The sequence below is a fragment of the Paramisgurnus dabryanus genome, chromosome 1 (assembly GCF_030506205.2).
Source record: "Paramisgurnus dabryanus chromosome 1, PD_genome_1.1, whole genome shotgun sequence".
NCBI classification, from domain to species: Eukaryota; Metazoa; Chordata; class Actinopteri; order Cypriniformes; family Cobitidae; genus Paramisgurnus; species Paramisgurnus dabryanus.
The window spans coordinates 32,982,012-32,997,837 of NC_133337.1; the positions used below are offsets into that span (position 1 = coordinate 32,982,012).

At 39.9% G+C, this 15,826-nt stretch overlaps 1 protein-coding gene across 1 annotated transcript in view; it reads left to right on the forward strand.

Annotated features, from left to right (window-relative positions):
- The window catches only part of exoc4 (exocyst complex component 4), a 198,521-nt gene that overhangs the window by 8,403 nt on the left and 174,292 nt on the right, over positions 1 to 15,826 (forward strand). The window contains exons 4-5 of the mRNA XM_065289682.2: positions 4,420 to 4,604; positions 15,422 to 15,522. Coding sequence (XP_065145754.1) covers positions 4,420 to 4,604; positions 15,422 to 15,522 — 286 coding nt within the window. The remainder of the gene's footprint in view (positions 1 to 4,419; positions 4,605 to 15,421; positions 15,523 to 15,826) is intronic.

Consider the following 15,826-nt stretch of genomic DNA (forward strand, 5'->3'; position numbering starts at 1 on the left):
CAGCGTTTTTTTAAAAAGTTGCCAGCCAGCCCCAGCATTTTTTATGATTTTCACAAAAGTTTAATGCCTTCCAGAAAATGTTCTTCTTTAAATATATAAACAAAAAATATATCAGATGAAAGAAAAGACCCTCTGCTTTCAAAAAAAAAAAAGTTTCATCCTACCTTCATTAGTTATCTTGTAATCACCTCTCAAACATGGGTAGGTTTTTTCAAAAACACCCAATTTTGAGCAAAAAGCTGAGATAACTCAATTTTTGCGAAGGACTTTTGATTGAGATCAGATGCAGAGCGATCTTTAAAACATACACAGAGTTCTTTCTCTTTCACGTGAGGCCTACTTCCGGGTTGTATAAGTTGCGGAAGTGCGCCTGGTGGATAATAGCGGTATTGCGGAAAGACGGAAAATCTCGTCATTGGCGGGGAAGCGTTTTCTCTTAATTGACGAGATATCTCGTCAATGGCGGCGAAAGAGTAAATATACCTACGTCTTGGCGTTGTGTGAAGCAGCCTGTGGTGCCATGTCCACGTCCACTTTTTTTGGGCTTACATACCACTGTGGTGCTTAACCGTTTTAGGTCTTAGCTCAGGGATGGGCAATTCTGGTCCTTGAGGGCCACAGTCCTGCAGAGTTTAGCTCCAACCCTAATCAAGCACACTTGAAAAAATCTAATCAAAGTTTTCAGTATCACTTGCAAATGAAGTTCAGGTGTGCTTGATTAGGGTTGGAGCTAAACTTTGCAGGACTATGGCCCAACAGGACCAGAATTGCCCACCCCTGCCTTAGCTCATAAAAAGATCAAGTTTTGGTGTTATTAAATTGGGAAATTGCTGGTCGTAATATTTTGTTTTTGTGGTAAAGCATTTGAATTTATTTAGATTATTATGGGATTTTTCTTGATTCTTGTAAGATCTGGCAACACTAGTAAGCAATCGCCTGTTGCACCGCTGTGATTTTTCGGCACCGTTTTCCTTTTCTAGACATTTATTATTTTATAAGAGAGACATGTCATGCCCATGACACACGTTTAAATACTTCATCAGCAACTAGTTCTGTACACACTATGCAGATTTTCTGTAAATGCTGTTTTTGGAATTTCATTCGTTATTAAAAAGCGGTTGTCACTCCCATAAATTACTGAAATGTGTGTATACAGAACAGCATTAACATTAAAATGTAAAGTGACAACTTATTTTAGCCGCAGTGGGTAGTGGGCGTATGTCATTTCCTTTCCTCTTTCCTTTTCATTCCCTTCCCTCGTCCTCTCCCTTTCCTTTGCCTTTCCTCTGTCTTTTCTCCATTGCATCTTTCATTCCACCTAAACCTGGGTTAACAAAAAGACATGTAAACACAGACATACTCGCACACACTTAGAGAACCTGAGGGGATACACTGTAGCTCATGCAACCTTTATTTTCATGAATGCATACTTGACTTCATGACCCCTCGTCCTTCTGTCAAAGACGGTGCACCAAGAGAGCAGTGATGGCCCTCAAGAGCGCTATTAACACACCATTAGCTCCCCTCTAATAAAATACATTCATTCAGTGCCATTTTGATTTATTAAATATAAACAAGCAGAATCACTCAGCAATGGCCGATGGGAGAAGGATTGAAATAGAGACTGGAAATAGAGATGAAATAGAGACTGGAAATATGACGAACAGGCAGAGAAACGGAGCGAGATCATAAGAATGACAGGAATGAAGGTAAAGGTTGCATAGAATATGAAGGCTTTGGGACATGAGGTCCGGTCAGGTGAATGAAATGAGGAAATCGAACTTATCAAGCACACGGCTGCTTCAGATGTGGTTTGCAAATGCGGCAGCACGGTGAGTAGCTGCTGATACGCTGCAGTTTCAGGATGCCATTAAAGCAGAGCCTGAGGGAACTGGACACCTTTTCCATGTTAAGTTGCACTTTGTTGTTTTTCTGCTTTTAAATTTGTACCTGGATGTGTGAAATAGATGAAAAACAGATTCATAACCGAATTGTTTGTGAGTTATGAATATGGGAAAGTCTTTTATTTATTTATTTATTTATACAAATATTTATTTTATTTATACCAGTTGGCATTTAACCCAATTCAAGACAACTTGCTATAGTGATATAGTATGCACTGGTTAATAAAAACATCTTAAGCCTGATTTATACTTCTGCTTCAGACCTACACTGTAGCGTCTATGCCATAGGCCAAGGGTTTTTAAACTTTGGGTCGGGACCCACTTGTGGGTCGCACAGTGGATGAGGTAGGTCATGCTGTGTCACTTTGCTGTTGTGATGAATGACACAAAAAACTCTTTAGCTCATTTAACTCTTTCCCCGGAAGCGTTTAAAAAAAGTTGCCATCCAAGGCCAGCATTTTTCTTGATTTTCACAAAAGTTTAATGATGCGGAGCGATCCTCAAAACGTACACGGACATACAGCTGTTTTCCCTGGGGGGGGGGGGGGGGGCTTCCGGGTTTTATAAGTTGCGGAAGAGTGCCTGGTGGATAATAGCGATGTTGCAGAAAGCCAGAAATACTCGTCAATGGCAGAGAAGCGTTTTCTCTTAAATAACGAGTTAACTCGTCAATGGCGAGGAAAGAGTTAATGACTTGTTATTTGCAATGACAATCATTTTTATATGATGTACCATATATTATTATTATGCCATATACCATAAATACATTTTATATTTCAATTAAACTTACATTTCATTAATAAAATGACAAGGAAAATAAAATCGTTGTCCACAGGCCTGCTACTGTTGTAACCATAGGCTGTAAACCATATAGATAAAGTGTCCATAACGTCACCCATAGGCTTGTGAAGAGCTTGTTTGAAGCCAATAGTGGGCGGAGCCTAACGTCACCATCTTGGCAGCACATCACCATGCATCACTTGCCAAAAATGGTTAAAGAGGCAGGACATTGGTGAAGCTGAGGTGGCTGGTTGCTAAAACAATCGCATAGATCAACGGTAGTGATGTCAGTCATTTAAACAGATGAGTTACAAAGTCACAGTTGTCATGAAGGGCAAAATTAGCTATTTAAACCAAAATTACTTTTTGAACCAGACTGTAAACATTATTTTCTGATGTAAAGTTGGCCATTTTAACATGGGGGTCTATGGGGATTGAATCCCTTTTGGAGCCGGTCTCTAGCGGCACGTCGATGAATTGCAGTTTAAGTCACTTTTGTGCTGGCTTCATCAGAGAGATCAAAAGGTTGCCCCTCGGCTATAACCTACAGTATCAAGGCGAAAGCTGACGAAGACCCCTTGTTGTGCATGATGTTCAGCAGTGACAAGCGTCAGCAGTGATGGCGACAAATAAATAGCAGCAAGTTGTTTAATATCCACTCGGTCCATTTTTGTTTTTACCATCGCAAGCGGGAATGCTTATGAGGAAATCCAAAGCAGATTTTTTTGACTGGGTTCTATTAGACCAATCACAGTGGTCCATGTAGAATTGACACATTGTTAAATTTTTTGAGAGGTGTGTGTCAGAAGTATAAATCAGGCTTAAGGAGGCATGCTGGTGTCAGATGATTTAGCTGATCTCTCCAGCCTAAAAACAACCACCAAAGCATACCAGCTTCGCCAGATCACTTTAAGCTAGTTTAAGCAGGGGTAACATACTGTATCTGTGTGAAAAATCGTGCGAGTGTTGCATACATCCATCCATTGATGTGCTATTCTCACACTTCATGTGTGCTGATAAGATCTGTGTCACGCCTCATTCAACCTGCAGCCACATACTTCATTATACTCTCTGCTGGAGACATCCATGCACACGGCATAGTGAATATTTAGCACCACTGCAGTCCACTACACTGCATTTTTCTTCTTTTAATACCTTGATTTGAGGAGAACTGCTATTGTGCCTTACAAGTTGTGTTGTGATCCTGTGGTGTAGCTAATCTAGCACGATTTGCACATATAGTTTGCCTAGCATGCATCGTATCAAATGGAATGTTGCTTTCTGAGATATCAAAACCAAATGTTATTATCTAAAAATTTATTATCTAATGCAGGTGTTCCCAAAACTTTTAATTCCAGGAGCCACTTTGACAGGACATAGATGGGTATAATCTTAACCTAAATATATTTGTAAATGGGAATATGGGGGAAATACACATTTGTTCTCTTTTTTGTATTTTTTATACTTTTTTGGCACTTAAATAAAAGTTAAACTGTAATACTAAAATACATTATGATATATATCAAAACCATTTCTATTGCTAATCATTGATTGGACTAAAACTTTTTTGGGGGTCATGTAGCATGACATGAGTGACTGCACGACTCACCAGATCCCACTGTATGACCCACACAGTTTGAAACACTAATCTAATACTGTAGGTCCCATTGTTGTCCATGATCTCTGCATATGTTCAGACAGGTGAAATTTTCATATGTGCCATTTGTGTTCGCAGGTATCTGCTGTGGATTCTCTAGAAGGACCGCTGCGGCAGGTGGAGGGCCTCAGTGACCTGCGGCTGGAGCTCAACAGCAAGAAGATGAACATCCACCTGGTGCTGATCGATGAGCTTCATCGTCACCTCTACATCAAGTCTACCGGTCGAGTGGGTCACCGTGCCAAAGACAAGGAGAAGGGCAGGTGAGCTTGAATATGTTTTTTGAACTGGAGTGGCAGTATTTTACCACCGCGAAGGTAATGCACCGATTCACCGCGGTGGTGCAGTGGTTATAGAATGTTTGGGTGTGTGTACGCGTGCATGTATAATGCATGCATATATTTATATAAAAATATAAACAAGGATTAGATATAGGTTTCTTAAAGGGACAGTAAGTAGGGTTTTAAGTGTTTAATTAATTAAAATCAATGTCTTTATTCATAAATATGTCCTCGTTGGTGTCGAATGACCTCTGCCAGTGATCCGTTTTTTCTTTGTAAGCTTTGCAAAATACAATTTCACCACTAGATGGGGGTAAATCCTACTTATTGTCTCTTTAACAAACGTGCGTGTTCATAGGGGTGGGTTTTATTTTTTCGCCGGTTGGTGCTCATCACAACGTAATGCTTAGGTTACTTAGCAAAGGCAGACTCTCTGGAGCGTTCAAAGCAGCGCGGCCAGGTTTTTTGCGTGGTTTTAGACTCGAAATGTGATGTTAATGTGAAGCAATTGAGCATATGTGCTTACTCATTTCAGTGGGTGCTCAAGCTGAACCCGTAGCACCCACGGGATTGCCGCCTATGTGTGTGTTTATTGTAGCACTTCCATTCGTGAAACAAGTGAGGAACCTTCATCCCTGATATCAGTTGCCTTCCCTTGCAAATAGCGAAGTAAGTGTGCTTCAGTGTTTCCCACAGATCTGAAATTTACTTGTGGTGGTAGATGGGGAAAAGGGCAATCATTATCCACCGACAAAAAAAGGTCTACTATACATGTAACAAAGAACTAATAATGTGTGACACAACACAATACTTTGATTTATAAAACATTCATATTTATTTCACATTATAGTTCATTAATCTAACCACCCCAAACTTTTTTTGCCATAAACAAAGCTGACACTGTTTGTCAAAGCACCACGAAAACACTTTATGTTTTTGCACTGATATATGAAGCAATTTGATGACCCCTTTTATCAAACTCAATTATATACAATACTATGTATACTATAGCCTATATAGACAGTGCAGGTCTATAGATTATAAATGTGACTGATGTTATAATGTTAATAACTTCTATAAGATGCACTTTTACTGCTTCTGCTTTCTATTTCTCTTTTGCCGATTAAAAAAAGCTTAATCCACTCATTATTTCAGATTTAAAAGTCTACTTGCTGTCCCGATGACAGACTTTACATTACAGCTTTGCGTTTTTATATCCTGAGTCAGCTAGAGCTTTGCTCATTCAGTATTAGCACTGCTTTTTGCTACAATCTCTGTGCAAACTGTTTAGATTTTAGTAAAGATATTGTCTATTGAAAATGAAGCGGCGCGTGGTCGTGACAAGAGTCAGTTGCTATCGCCATAGAAACCGGAGGCACGCTAAAACAGCACTCGAGCTTTAGCGCGGTAGCGCTCACGGCCGTTCTCCGATCGACTCGGGTTTTACACACAATATTAATCAGACTTGGGACCCGAAGTAATGAACTAGTACCGACCCGGACCCATCTGACCATTTAAAATATAAACCCGGAACCGTACGGGTCCCGCGTCCTCAGTGAAGAAAGACCTCTAATGGTAAAACTCTGCTCAAGTTCAGAAACATGAAAGGATACAATGTGACACTGAGGTTGCTTCGCGTCGCGCCCAATTCACTGAGAAACAGAGAGCACGTGAACGGACACTCAACCGGAGAGACACAACGTGCTTGCACGCAAAATGAAGCCAACTTAGATGCTATAAACACATATGCACATAAGCAATTTCAATTTCAATTTAAAGAACTTTATTGGCATGATTGTGTCACTTACAATATTGCCAAAGCATTATACATAAAACGAGAAACATACAATAACACAATATTAACAAACATTAAGGTGCAATTAAGCTAAGGTGCTGGGTGATGGATGAAGTACTACTGCAAATAAAATAAAATAGAATCAGAGGATATTTACAATATAAAGTAGACTTTGAAATATAAACATATGAAGTATACAAATGTAAATTTATGGGGGCAGATGAGAGGTAAAATAAAAATACTGTACAAGATCAGGGCTGTGGATTATTTCTGATGGTGTGTAACTGATAAATGAATTTAGCAGCAGCTGATGGGTGTCTGTCTTCCCCCAGTAACATCTTCATTTGATCTGAATCTGAAGAGCTATGAAACTCTGGTATGAGCTTTGAGATTTTGTCAAAGTGTTTTTCTCTAAGCTCTTTATATTTACCACAGTAAAGGAGAAAGTGTGTCTCTGTCTCGATCTCACCACTGTCACAATGGACACAGATTCGCTCTTCTTTTGGGAGCCATGTTTGTCTATGTCGGCCTTTCTCTATTGCCAGACTGTGATCACTGAGTCTGTATTTAGTGAGGATTCGTCTCTGCTTTACATCTCTAACAGTGGAGAGATATTCTGACAGACTGTATTTTCTGTTTAGTGCCCGATAACATTCTAGTTTACTTTGGTTTTTACTTTCATTATCCCAATGATCCAAATATAAAGTTTGACTTTCTTTAATGATTTGGTTTATTGTGGTTTGTTTGCGTTTATTAGTGCTGGTCTGGAGTTTTAGAGCCAGTTGACAGATGGGACTGGTTTTAGGTCTCTTCTCTTGGGTTTTAAGGGCTTCATATTGAAGTGTGTTCGGGGGACTTGAGTTTAAGTGTGACCAGAATTTAAGGGAGCGTTTTTGGATGTGTATTATTAGGGGATATCTGCCTAATTCAGCCCTGCATGCATTAGTAGGTGTTCTTCTCTGAACTCTTAAAATATTTCTACAGAATTCAGCATGCAGGGATTCCATTGGATGTTTGTCCCATTTGGAGTAATCTGTTAGGCATTGTGGACCCCAAACCTCACAACCGTACAGAGCTATGGGCATTATTACACTATCAAATATTTTACACCAAACTGTAGCAGGAATGTCTGTTTGTTTAAATTTGCCTTTGATGGCATAGAATGCTCGTCTAGCTTTCTCTTTAAGTGCATTTACCGCGAGACTAAAACCGCCTGATGCGCTGATTTTTAACCCCAGATAGTCATAGTGTAAGGTGTGTTCTAGTGCAGTGTTTCCCAGAGTAAATGTGTATCTGTTATCCTGTAATCTTGCTTTTTTCTGGAAAATCATAATTTTAGTTTTCTTCAGATTGACCGTCAGGGCCCAATTTTGACAGTATTTCTCCAGCAGGTCCAGGTGTTGCTGTAAACCTTGTGCAGTGTCTGACAATAGCACCAGATCATCTGCATACAGAAGAGCTTTAATCTCTGAGTTGTTTAGGATGAGACCGGGTGTGCTGGATTGTTCCAGTAACACTGCTAACTCATTAATATATAAGTTAAATAGAGTTGGACTCAAGTTACAGCCCTGTCTCACCCCACGCCCTTGACTGAAAAATTCTGTTCTTTTGTCACCGATTTTAACTCCGCACTTGTTTTCTGAGTACATGGATTTAATGATGTCATATACTTTTCCTCCTATGCCTGATTGTAGAATTTTATAGTATAAGCCGTCGTGCCATATCGAGTCGAATGCTTTTTTAAAGTCAACGAAACATGCATAAACTTTGCCTTTGTTTTTATGATGAACGTGTTGATTGACTAGCGTCTGTAGTGTGTAAATGTGGTCAGTGGTGCGGTGGTTTGGTAAAAATCCAATCTGACTTTTACTTAAGACGTTGTGTTTGGTAAGGAAGGCCTGAATCCGAGCATTTAAGATACTACAGAAAGTCTTCCCTAGATTACTATTTACACAAATGCCTCTGTAGTTATTGGGGTCAAATTTGTCTCCGCTCTTATATAGCGGGTGTATTAAACCTGTACTCCAGGTTTCAGGAAAGTGTCCAGTTTGTAGGATTAAATTAAACATTTTTAAAAGTGCCTCTTGCATTGCTGCAGGACTGTGTTTCAACATTTCTGTTCTGATGTTGTCTAAACCGCATGCCTTTCTGGGTTTTAATTTCTTTAGTGCTTCTTTTAGTTCTTCTAAGCTAATCGGGTAATCTAAAGGGTTTTGGTTGTTTTTAATGATGGATTCCAATTGTTTTAGTTTAGTTTGTACATTTTTTTGATCAGGTGTAAGACTATCTGAGGAGATTTCCCTGAAGAGGTTTTTAAAGTAGTCTTTCCATAGTTCTCCATTTTGTATGGGTATGTCCTGGTTTTGTTTTTTGTTTAGGCTATTCCATTTTTCCCAGAATTGATTATTATGAATTGAGTCTTGGATTTCTTTGAGAGTAAAATTGAGGTGTTGTTGTTTTTTGTAGTGGATTGTATTTTTGCAATCCCTAAGTGCTTCGCAGTAGTTTTGTCTTATTTCTGGTTTGTGTGGATCTCTGTGTTTTTGGTTGGAGAGTTGTCGAAGACGTTGTCTTTTACTTTTACATTCGTTATCAAACCAGATTTCATCTCCAGATTTTACTTTAGTTTTTTTGTTTGTACGGAGTAGGTTCGCTTTGATTGCGCATCTTTCATAAATATGATTTATTTGTTGTACTGCAGCATTTACCTCGGTTTTACTAGTCATAAACTGTGTTGTTTTAAATGTATTAATTAAGTTGGAAATGTCTTTGGAGCTGACTGCACTAATTAATTCGGTTTCAGAGTTTGGGGACCATTTAAATGTTGGGTTCAATTTGGTCAGATTGCAGGGCTTTTGTTCGCTTCTATGAGTTTGTTGTGTTCTCTTTATAAACACGTTTATTTGACAGTGGTCTGATAAGGTAGACTGTGGTCTGACTGTAAATGCTCGTAATAAGGAGGGGTCTAGGTCTGTAATGGCATAGTCAACAACACTAGCGCCAAGAGATGAGCAGTATGTGAATCGACCTAAAGAGTCACCTCGGATCCTACCATTAAGCATATATAAGCCCAAACCTCGACAGAGACACACCAACTCCCTACCATTTTTGTTAACTGTACTGTCAGGGTTGTTTCGTGTTGTAGTGGTGGGAATGAGATGCATGTTTGTTTTCAGTATATGATTATTCCCATGAGTGTCTATAATGTCCGGTTCTGAGCCTGTTCGGGCGTTAAAGTCTCCACATAAAAGTACATTTCCTTCAGCCTGAAAATGGCTGGTTTCCATCTGAAGCTGATCAAAGAGATTGTCCTTGTAGTATGGTGATTCTGATGGAGGTATGTAGGCTGCACAGATATAAAGGTCCTTTTCGCAGTCTATGATGCCTCTTTTGAGTTTAAGCCAGATGTGTGTTGAATCCTTTTTTTGTACAAATAAGTCATTTTTTAAAGTCTCTTTGTACCAAATGATAATGCCGCCAGAGTCTCTTCCACGTTTCACGTTGCAGTTCTTAAGTGATGACAATATAATTTCTATGTATCCGGAAGGGCAGCGAGTGTCAGTGTCCGATCTGCACCATGGTCGCAGTGTGTTCCCTCCCTGGCTGCTCCGTATGTGCTGCTGCAGTTGATCCAGTTTGCCGCGCTGGATGATGAGTTTATGACGCGTGCATCATCTTCACGGTCACCCGACCCCCACCTCTCTCTCGCGCGCTCTCTCTCTCGCGCGCTCTCTCTCTCGCGCGCTCTCTCTCTCGCGCGCTCTCTCTCTCTCGCGCGCTCTCTCTCTCTCCAAAACACGGGTCATCCAGTCGAGTTCAGAAAATACGGAAATTCGTAAAGTGATTTTTTTTACCTGGGCGGGTCGCAATTTACCTGGGCGCAGCGCCCAAGTAGAGCCTATGTATGGGAAACACTGGTGCTTACTCTGAGTCTGCTGGCTGTTTGCGTTCACACAAACTTGAATACATCTCGCTGGAGGAGATTGTACATTATATTTTTAAAGTCTGTGACGTGCACACAATTGCAGGCCGCACTTCACCATCGCGGTGGTTATGACAATATTGCCAGAGGCTAATCTAGCATCTAGCGAGGAGTTTACAAAATAGTAAAATGACGTTATCTATACCAAAAGTAACGAAATTACATCACATATATGCTAATTTGCACCTGAGCTGTGAAGTGATTCTGAATCGAATTGAGGACCCTAAAAATCGATTCTGAATCGAATCATGAAGGTCCAAACGATTCCCACCCCTACTTTGCAATAACTGAATAAATGTAATACTTTAAAAAGTTATGTAGATCGATACAGAGAGACTGGAGAGAAAGAGATCGAGAGTTTTCTTTTTCAGATACAATATGAAACATGTATGCTTTTACATACTTTTCTATTTTTAAATATATTTAATTCATTCGTAAAGTATTTTTGTATTGTATATCGCATCATGTAGCAAGTTATCGCACATTGAATTGTTCTTCAATATCGCGCAGCCCTACAGTATTTTAATAGTCCGACTATTTCAAAATAGTGTTAAGTGAGCGTCTTTGGTACAGATTAAAATTTATTACATGCAATTACGTAAAATTGTAATATAATGTTCAAGATTGTTTTGCATTAGCTTATTTTAATTATCTAAACTGAAGAAGCAGCAATCATTTTTCTTTCCAGCATTTTGAATGCACTCCATAGGGAGATCACAAGCCTAGTGCCAAAAAAGAACGAATAACACCGAAATCTTGTTTGAAAGTTGATGGAGCTTTTGATTCAGGTTATGCCTGTAACTCAAAGCAATTACCTTTGAAGCGGCAAAGTCATTTCTCAGCTTTAGATTAATTTACCTTTGCAGGTTGCTGGTGGCAAAGCGAGCCGCTCTTCTAATTACTGCGTGTGTACTTTTTAAAGAGAAAGACGTGTTCTCTAAAACCAAACATCCCATGAGTCTTTGCTGTCTGATGGTTAATACGGGTGTGGAATATGCCAGAACGTATAACCGATCAGACTAATTAAGAATCCAAGCTTCAGTGTGAGGCAAAGCTGGCAAAAACTTCAGAAAGTTTGACATTTTGTGTAAACTTTAATTAGTTACAGGTTGACACAAGGAACACGCAAGTTTATTTCAGCTTGTTGCATCTTACCACAGTTTTGCTTCAGGCAGTTAATAACTAACCACTTACCGGGTTTGCTTACAGGATGATTCTGGTATCATGACGGTAAATCACAATATGAATTTATTATTGACGGCTTCATTCACCAGGGTCTTAAATCATTAGCTTGTTGGTAAACAAAGCCTCGCTGGCCCTGTTGCAACTTTCCCACCAGAGTCATGTAATTAGCTTATTTGCGACTGTTCTCTTACTGTCCCTGTGCACAGGCCGCCCGGCCGCTCGTCACTAACAGAGATAAGTCATTCACACCCTCGCGGATGAGCGGGAGAGGAATGATAATAGGTTTTGCTTTTTTCGATGGCGACACGGCCGCCCACGCTCGCACTGCCGCCGGGGGTCCGCTGACCCCTCCGTCAGTGTGCTGCGCAAACCGCTGCCTCTGCATAGCTAATTCTCGTGATGAGACGAGGCACAGGGGTGTAGCGCATTAAGCTAATGCAGGTTGGTGACCCAGCGGGGCTGACGTGTGGAGTTGTTTGTAATAGCGTTTTTGATCTCAAAATTGTGCGTGCGTGTTTTTCTTACTTCCGCCGCTCTGTTTACGGCTATGTAATTGTAGCACGCCAATTTCATGATGAATGATTCATTAGTCAGGGTCATGACGTGACTGCAATTTTCTGTATTTTGAGTGACATCCTGAAGTGGCAGGATTTGTATTTGTTTTGGTTTGTTTTCACAGTCTGCCTTTTTGGTTCTTCCTGTACTGACCATCCAATTGCTCTGTCTGTCTGTATGTATGTTTGTTATATGTCTGTTGTGTCTGTCTGTCTACAATATATATCTAACTATCTACAGTGTCTGTCTGTCTTTCTATCTATCTGAATTGTCTGTCTACAATATCTATACCTATCTACTCTGTCTGCATTATCTCTCTCTGTCTACAGTATCTATCTACAGTGTCTGTCTGTCTGTATTTGCAGTGTCTGTCTGACTACAATATACTGTATCTATATCTAACTATCTACATTGTATGTCTGTCTGTCTATCTATCTGTTGTGGCTGTCTGTTTACAATATCTATATCTAACTATATACTACAGTCTCTGTTTGTCTGTCTGTCTGTCTGTCTGTCTGCAGTATCTATCTATAGTGTTATTCTGTATGTCTGTATCTATCTGCAGTGTCTGTCTATCTTTCTGCAGTGTCTGTCTGTCTACAATATCTATATCTATCTATCTGCACTGTATGTCTGTCTGTCTATCTATCTGTTGTCTCTGACTGTCTGTCTACTATATCTAACTATTTGCAGTGTCTGTCTGTCGGTCTGTATTTATCTGCAGTGTTTGTCTATCTATCTACATTATCTCTTTCTGTCTGTCTACAGTGTTACCCTGTCTGTTTGTATCTATCTGCAGTGTCTGTCTGTCTACAATATCTATATCTAACTATCTACAGTGTCTGTCTATCTATCTGCAGTCTCTGTCTACAATACCGTGTCTGTCTGTGTCTGTCTATCTATCTACATTGTCTTTGTCTGTCTGTCTACAATACTGTATCTATATCTAACTATCTAAAGTGTCTGTCTGTCTGTCTGTCTTTCTGTCTATCTATCTGCAGTGTCTGTCTATCTACAATATCTATAGCTAACTATCTACTACAGTCTCTGTCTATCTGTATGTGTCTGTCTATCTATCTTCAGTGTTACAGTTACTTTCTGTCTACAGTATCTATATCTATCTACAGTGTCTCTCCATCTATCTATCTGTCTGTCTATTCGTCCATCTACCTTTCTGTCTGTTCGTACATCCGTCCGTTCGTTTACACTGTCTTTCAGTCCGTCTGTCTGTCTATCTGTCTGTCTGCAGTGTCTGTCTGTCTGAATATCTATAGCTTACTATCTACAGTCTCTGTCTGTTTGTCTGTCTGTCTGTATATCTTCAGTGTTACAGTTTCTGTCTGTCTACAGTATCTATATCTACATACAGTGTATGTTTGTCCGTTCATTTGTCTTTACACTGTCTTTCAGTCCATCTGTCTATTTGTCTGCAGTGTCTGTCTGTCTAAATATCTATAGCTAACTATCTACTACTGTCTGTCTGTCTGTCTGTCTGTCTGTCTGTCTGTCTTCAGTGTTACAGTTTCTGTCTGTCTACAGTATCTATATCTACATACAGTGTCTGTCCATCTATCTGTCTGTCTGTCTGTCTGTTCGTCCATCCATCTATCTGTCTGTATGTCTGTTCGTCCATCCATCTATCTGTCTGTCTGTTCGTCCATCTATCTATCTGTCTGTCTGTTCGTCAGTCCGTCCGTTCGTCTACACTGTCTTTTGGTCTGTCTGCCTATCTATCAACAGTATCTCTGTCTCTCTGTCTACAGTATCTATGTCTATCTACAGTGTCTGTCCATCTATCTATCCATCCATCTATCAGTCAGTCTCTCTGTCTGTCTGTCTGTCTGTCTGTCTGTCTGTCTGTCTGTCTGACTACATTATTTATAGCTGTGTGATTGTCTGTCTGTCTGTCTGTCCATTCATTCATCCATCTGCCGTATCTCTGTATGTCTTACTGTTGGTCTGTCAGTCTGTCTACAGTATTTGTAGCTGTCTGTCTGTCTCAGTATCTATATCTATCTACAGTGTCTGTCTGTCTGTCTGTCTGTCTGTCTGTCTATCTGTCTGCAGTGTCTGTCTGTCTAAATATCTATAGCTACCTATCTACTACAGTCTCTGTATGTCTGTATATCTTCAGTGTTACAGTTTCTGTCTGTCTACAGTATCTTTATCTACATACACTATTTGTCTGTCTGTCTGTCTGTCTATCTATCTGTCTGTATGTGTCTGTCTATCTATCTACAGTGTAACAATTTCTGTCTGTCTGCAGTATCAATATCTACATACAGTGTCTGTTGTTCCATCCGTCCGTTGTTAATTTACCCTGTCTTTCAGTCCATCTGTCTATCTATCTGTCTGCAGTGTCTGTCTGTCTATCTTCAGTGTTACAGTTTCTGTCTGTCTACAGTATCTATATCTACACACAGTGTCTGTCCATCAATCTATCTGTCTGTCTCTCTGTATGTGTCTGTCTATCTATCTACAGTGTTACAGTTTCTGTCTGTCTACAGTATCTATATCTGCATACAGTGTCTGTCCATCTATCTATCTGTCTGTCTGTTCGTCCATCTATCTGTCTGTCTGTCTGTCTGTCTGTTCGTCCATCCATCTATCTGTCTGTCTGTCTTTGTCCATCTATCTATCTGTCTGTCTGTTTGTCAGTCCGTCCGTTCGTCTACACTGTCTTTTGGTCTGTCTGCCCGTCTGTCTGCCTATCTATCAACAGTGTCTCGGTCTCTCTGTCTACAGTATCTATATCTATCTACAGTGTCTGTCCATCTATCTATCCATCCATCTATCAGTCTGTCTGTCTGTCTGACTACAGTATTTATAGCTGTGTGATTGTCTGTCTGTCTGTCTGTCTCTCCATCCATCTGTCATATCTATACATCTGTCATATCTGTCTGTCTGTCTGTCTGTCTGTCTGTCTGTCTGTCTGTCTGTCTGTCTGTCTGTCTATGCTTAAGCAGGTAAAACTCTTTTCAAATTCACACCCAGGATCAAAGCACAATTATTGAGCTCTCAATTATCTGTATTTCTGAGTGGCATCCCAAAATGGCAAAACTAGACATTGTTTATCTGGTGTGACTGTCTTTAATAGCAATTGTTTTGGGGCTAATTCTCCATTATTTTCATATAACATTCACTGAAGCTTTATAAGGTTATCTGAGAACCATGATAGTGAATCTTTAAACATTGTCTCCTGATTTGAGGTGGCATCTGTCACTATGACAATGGTTACCATAGTGATGATGGTAGTAACTGTACCTTCTTTAATTCTTTCAGGTCTGCTTCGAAGGACACGTTTGCTTTGGATGTCAGCGGTTTGTCCACTCCACGCAAGATCACCGAACCCTCACAGTTCAGCACTCCAGGAACATCCAGCAGTAAGATCCACCAAAATACAAAATAAATAGAAACAGTAAAAACTAAATTTATCTGTTTGCTATAGAGAAAGTCAAGCTCAATTTGAAATTTCAATGATGATTTCTTCTCCTATTTACTGAAGGAAACAGTGGCTGGCCTTAATATGAAACAAGCTATTTTGTGATAGTCCCGTACGGTTCTATATTGTCTGCTAGAGTTCAAAAGTGCCTCCAAATCATTAGGACACTATTTTTATAAACATGGCATCGGGCAAAAAAGAAATATCTTGCATTTATAGCTGTGCTCTCTATTTCGGCTCTCATA